Source organism: Hyperolius riggenbachi, chromosome 3 (assembly GCF_040937935.1).
Source record: "Hyperolius riggenbachi isolate aHypRig1 chromosome 3, aHypRig1.pri, whole genome shotgun sequence".
Classification (NCBI taxonomy): Eukaryota; Metazoa; Chordata; class Amphibia; order Anura; family Hyperoliidae; genus Hyperolius; species Hyperolius riggenbachi.
The window spans coordinates 388,691,794-388,697,733 of record NC_090648.1 but is presented as its reverse complement, the minus strand read 5'-3'; the positions used below and the strand labels follow the sequence as shown (position 1 = coordinate 388,697,733).

Below are 5,940 nucleotides of genomic sequence, written 5' to 3'. Positions count from 1 at the left end.
GCTTGCTTCTACCCGCCAATCAGAATAACAGGAAAATAATTCGACGCAGAAACTCAAGGTTTGTTTCAAATTGACGACACAGAGCCTATCGGGCTTGAGCAACCTTGGCAAAGTTTCATTCTGACATACACCAGGACGTACATGGAACTACTGTAAAAGAGGACTAGAATTTTGCAAGGGAATACTTATCGTTTAAGCCAATTATTCTATTGACGGAGGATGGATCAGCCCACCAATGCACAAACCCAACACCAACATGAACCCATCAGCTTTGGAATTGATCAGATTTTGAACAATCCCGATCAGGAAAACTCGTCACAAGCCGCTTCTCGAGGGTCTGACAGCACAAATTATTTGGGAAGCCCAGTCACTCGGTCAAGCGCCCCTTATTCCTCCCTCCCTTCATCTTTTCCTGGCATCGGGGCAGCGTTTGAAGACTCGGGATCTTACAGTGTGAATCTGAGTTTAGCTCCAGCTGGAGTGATCCGAGTGCCAGCTCATCGACCTATCCCTGGTGCAGTCCCACCTCCCATTTCCAGTGCCATTCCAACAATGCCAGCTGTTCCTGGCCTTGGCAGCCTTAACTTTCCCTGGATGGAGAGCAGTAGAAGATTTGTTAAGGAAAGGTTCTCAGGTAAGTAATGCTCTTTTCGACATGATTAATACAGTAAGATCGTAACCAGAACCTCCAACCTCTGTCCCAATTTTTTTGATGCGAAAAAAAGACTGTCTGGACTGGTCCACATTTCGGAGGAAACTTTTCATTATGCACCGAATCGACCAGAAAACGAATGAAATTGTCAAGCCAGTGTTTTTTTTTGTTTTTGTTTGTTCTTTTGTTTGGTTTTTTGTTTGTTTGTTTTACCTTTACCCTGCTAGCGGTTGTAAATATATTTTGACAAAAGAATGCTCGATACTCTACTTTAAATTGTGCAAGCCACCGTCTTTGGAACACTGCATGTAGGGAGCAGATGGTCTGCCCGTCTAGGTTAACCTATGTATTTAAATTCTCCTGTCTTCCTGGCACCTATATCCACCACATGTGGTGGGAGGGCTAAAGGGGTTTATTGCTTCAGGTTATTGAAGGCGAGGAAAGAACACTAAACACGGGCCAGGGAGATGTTAAAGAAAAGACGCCTAAAATATCTCTCTCTCTCATCTAATCTATCAATCATCTCTATCTATCTATCTATCTATCTATCTATCTATCTATCTATCTATCTATCTATCTATCTATCTCTATATTTATTTTTAGATAGACGCGATACACGTCCCTTTTCTCGTAAGTGTATGGCGTCTTCTCACAATTTTTTTTTTAATTTGGGATTCATTCATGCAAAAAGGAAAAAAAATGTTCTCCTCAAAATTCTCAGTTTGTTTTGCATATGTAGAGCTTACGTCAGTTAATCCGTTTTCTTTCAACTTCCCATTAGCTGCTGCAGCCCTAACTCCATTCACAGTGACCCGCAGAATTGGACACCCTTACCAGAATCGGACACCTCCCAAGCGCAAAAAGCCACGCACCTCCTTTTCCAGAGTGCAGATCTGTGAATTAGAGAAGCGATTTCATCGTCAAAAATACCTAGCTTCCGCTGAGAGAGCTGCTTTAGCTAAATCGCTTAAAATGACCGATGCTCAAGTAAAGACATGGTTCCAGAACAGAAGAACAAAATGGAGGTGGGTGTTACTGATACTGATCACAAAAAAGAATGGCGAAGTGCTGTTGCAGCAATAACCACATCACGATCCTATTTAGGTGGCTACATGTAATTTAAGGATGGGCATATTATTATTATTATTAGAATTATTATTATTATTAGAATTATTATTATTATTGTGCTATTTCAAAAATCGATTTTGTACGAATATTACAATCATGGGGTATCTCAAGATACAAAGTACAGTAAAACAAAACGCATAGAAAATAACTGAGCTGCACTATAGCAATAATATGAATAGAATTTAGCATTTTGTCTTTTACAATTATCACGTATTTCATAGGAAGCCTATTATTATTTCTTGCATATGTACAATTCAATGTTTACACTAATTTTCGAATGCATGTACTTGCGCAAGTGTATCTTATCTGTCCTGAAACAAATACACAAAATGACCCGTAGGAAGTGATGACCTGTCAACTTACAGCTGTTTTTGACATTCTGTATCAGTGAGTATGCAAGAAAGTTAATCAGTATGATTTTAAACACTTGCTATTATAAAAAGTATAATGCTATCATGATTGATTAGCATTTAATCAGCTTTTGTACAGTCGTAAAATAGTTTTGGTGCAATTTTTTTGTGTACATTTTATAACTTGTTTTGTTTTTGTTTTTCTAGTTATAAAAAAAAATTCGCTTTATAAAAAAAATCTAGTTATAAAAATGATATTACAAAAAACAAAATAATCTACCTGGTACATTTTATATCTTGAGTTATACGACTACTGGATATACCTAATATTTATATAATAACGTCATAAAACTACTACTGTTATAGAATAATAATAATAATAATAATAATAATAATATATACTATTTGTTATTATTTATTACAGTGTTCAGTTACCTCCTAGTCTCTTAAGAAATCTTAGTCTTGATTTATGTAAAAATGTTTTACTTCTGGCCCGCCCGGTCATATATTCGCATTTATAACAACGCTTTATTTTGATTATTATAAAATCTATATTTTAGTTATATATATATATATTAGTTACTAGTCACCCAGTTGCTTATTTTGCGGACTGAACTGACAGAATGACACCGAACTGTACTCAAGAAAACATTCCTTTCATAATAGTATGTATGCGGCTTTAATTTTTTTTTATTTTTTTTACCCTGACACGTTTATATCCAATTTATCAGAAGTGGACATACAGGATTGAAAAGTGTGTGTGTAGTAGTTGTGATACTAGTAATACACATTCTGCATAAAAGATATGTCTGTTTCAGATTCGTTGTGCACATTAGCAACCAAGGACAGATGAACTTTATTTTACTTGGTGTTAGTAGTGCATGATGAAATGGATTGATTGATGATGAGGATGATGATGATGATAATGATGATGATGATGATAATGATGATGACCATTTGAAAGTATTCCTCATGCGATCAATATTAGGAGACGTTTTGAGTACCAATTCATATGCATGCACGTTTTATTTTCTTGTTGACTTGAAATTTAATTTCTTTCCTTTTAGGAGACAGACGGCTGAAGAGAGAGAAGCAGAAAGGCAACAAGCGAACAGACTAATGCTTCAATTACAGCATGATGCTTTCCAGAAATCACTGAGCGACTCCATTCAACCAGATCCTCTGTGTTTGCACAACTCTTCATTATTTGCACTTCAGAATTTGCAGCCCTGGGAGGAGGAATCCAGTAAGATACCTCCAGTTACTTCTTTAGTGTGAAGAGAACGTTAATTACAGTGTTTACAAAAACTATTGTATCCCTATGGGTGATCAACGTGCCCTACACAGATAGAAGTCTGGAGACGGCCTGCCCTGGCAGAGAATGGGCAGCACCCCTTGTAAAGATGTCCAAACCTAAGAACGATGCCAATGCTTAGGAAGGACTGGCAATTATGTCAGTGAAAAAAGAGATTATCACACTCTTGCAGATGGCCAGCAGTGCACGTGGAACGGTGACATTTTAGCAAAGTCTAAGCTTGATTTCATTTTTTTTTAACAATTCTTTGAGGTCCAAGAAAACGATATATGGAAACTTAATATATACCGTATGTATACATGGCATGCACCCACAAACACAGCATAAACATCTATACGTATGAGGATACACACATGTATATGTATCTATATTTATATTTATAGATAACTATATAGACAGGTACATATTGATATGATTTCACTTTCTCAAATCCCGATTTTAAGAGGAAAATCATAAATAAAAAAAATCTGAAATGACACTTAACTCAGTTATATTTATATATTTTTGTCATTACATATTATTTAATAACCCAGTCATTTAAACAATATTTTTGCCTGGAAAGGAAATAGTATGTTTATATCCTTATGTTTGGCAGAATGTTGAAACCAATTCGGTTGCAGATGTGTGGCATTTGTTTTTCAAGATATTAGGCAGTGCTACACGCAAGTAAAAACTGTATCGGTTTAATGAATAATTTTTCGTTAAGAGCTGCTTACAGCACATTTCAAATCAAGTTGTTTTTTTTTTTTTAATCTACCTTAGGATTTGCTGCACCCGCAGTTGTGAAAATGTACAGTTCATCTAAATCAGTCCCCAAACATTAAAAGGCAGGCAAATCTTGCATATAGTGCCACTAAGTTTTAAATTACTAACAACTTTGCCACAAACAAGGTGGCCGCGTTGGTCCCATACAGTTCTATTCAAACAGATGCAGGGGTAAAGGTCCCCACTAAAATTTCTATTGAGGTGGATGCTCATTACATTTTTGAAATGTTTAAAGGCCTGCAGACCGATAGACTATTTTAAACTATTCTGGCTGCACTCACAGTGGGACGTTGCGGAGCTGCATTATAAACTCTTATAATGCAACTTACCACACTGCAATGCTAATCCTATGTGCTGTTTACAGTGCAACGTTAGCGTCGCATTGTAACGTGTAGCATTATGGCATTACCTCTAAAGCCTCTTTCACAGTGGGATGTTGCGTTTGATGCGACATTACAGTCGCACAACGTGCCTCTAACGCTTGTAGGTCATGAAATTGGACGTTATTTTGCACTGCGTTGTGTCTCTTGGTGTGCCGTTTTCGTCGCATACTGATGGAACGAAAACGTCGCATGCGTTACATTTAAAAAAAAAAAAAAACTTTACTGAGCATGTGCAACACATATAATGCAGCAAAGCATGCAGCACTTTCTAAATATTGCTACACGTTACACACAACGCAACGTAATATATATTACAATATTGCTGTGCGTTAGTCTGCGTTATAATTTTTTATAACATGCGACTTTAACGTCCCACTGTGAAAGAGGCCTAAATGCACACATTACCAGGTACAGGAAAGCATACTTTTCAGGAAAGCCTAAAAAGTATGCTTTCCTGTACCTGGTAATGTGCCTTATGCTTTCCTGTACCTACTGTATGCAATGGTAACGCAGCATTAATGTGCATGTGAATTGGTGCAAATTCAATTTCAGCGATCTAATTTTGCCAAATAACGGTCAGTGAAAAATTCTTTGTGGGATTATAACTTTGCAGTTCTGCACATAAAAAGCAGCATTCTACAGTGCCCATGTTAGCAGTACTTTTCAAATATTTTTTTTTATTAATCTTCCAAATATTAACAATCTGTTTTCAGTCACAATTAAGTCAAAAATCTTGACATAACTTAAAACAACAGACTGATATGAAATTGATAAAACAAACATATCTTTGAACCATAAATGTTATCAATAAATGTAACAAATTATTACATAAACATGAAAGTCTGTAAAGAATATTCTACATGACAAACAAATACGTTTACTCTTACTATAACGTTGAATTAGAAGTAAAATCTGAAAAAATAGTAAGAATATACCAAAAATAATGAGCACCCCAGATTGGCGGTACTAATCTGGGCATGCCTTTTTTCTGCCGTGATAATGGATGGGTGTGTCACTCCAAGTATATTGCCAGAGAAGGCTTATTAAGGTAAATAAAAGCAATTGAACAAGATTTTCCAATATCTCCAATCAAATTATTCACTCAACAAGGAGACTCCTAAGATAGAGACTGCATCAGGAAAATACTATATAGATACCCTAGGGTATGTTCACACTGAATCTGTTTTGATGTGCATGTGGCACATCACAACAGATTTCAAAATTATCATTGTCCAGTAATGCACATGTTGAAGTGTACTGTACCTCATTGCCATTCACTTAATGTGGGCATGTGTAATGTGGGCATAACATAAGCATTGTCCGGTAGCACACAGCTTCCCTTATTAC

General features: G+C 36.4%; 1 protein-coding gene across 1 annotated transcript; it reads left to right on the top strand.

Moving 5' to 3' along the window:
- The first annotated feature begins 219 nt into the window (after window positions 1–219).
- Window positions 220–3,797, top strand: TLX3 (T cell leukemia homeobox 3). The gene is made up of 3 exons (XM_068272919.1): window positions 220–634; window positions 1,434–1,677; window positions 3,198–3,797. Exons 1-3 carry the CDS (start codon window positions 220–222, stop codon window positions 3,406–3,408), a joined length of 870 nt encoding a protein of 289 aa, XP_068129020.1. The 3' UTR covers window positions 3,409–3,797.
- Window positions 3,798–5,940: the final 2,143 nt, after the last annotated feature.

Excerpts from the sequence above, each read along its gene's own strand:
- TLX3 (XM_068272919.1), top strand. The coding sequence starts at position 220 with ATGGATCAGCCCACCAATGCACAAACCCAACACCAACATGAACCCATC. Across the intron at positions 635-1,433 it reads TGTTAAGGAAAGGTTCTCAG|CTGCTGCAGCCCTAACTCCA; the intron begins GTAAGTAATGCT and ends ACTTCCCATTAG. Across the intron at positions 1,678-3,197 it reads AACAGAAGAACAAAATGGAG|GAGACAGACGGCTGAAGAGA; the intron begins GTGGGTGTTACT and ends CTTTCCTTTTAG.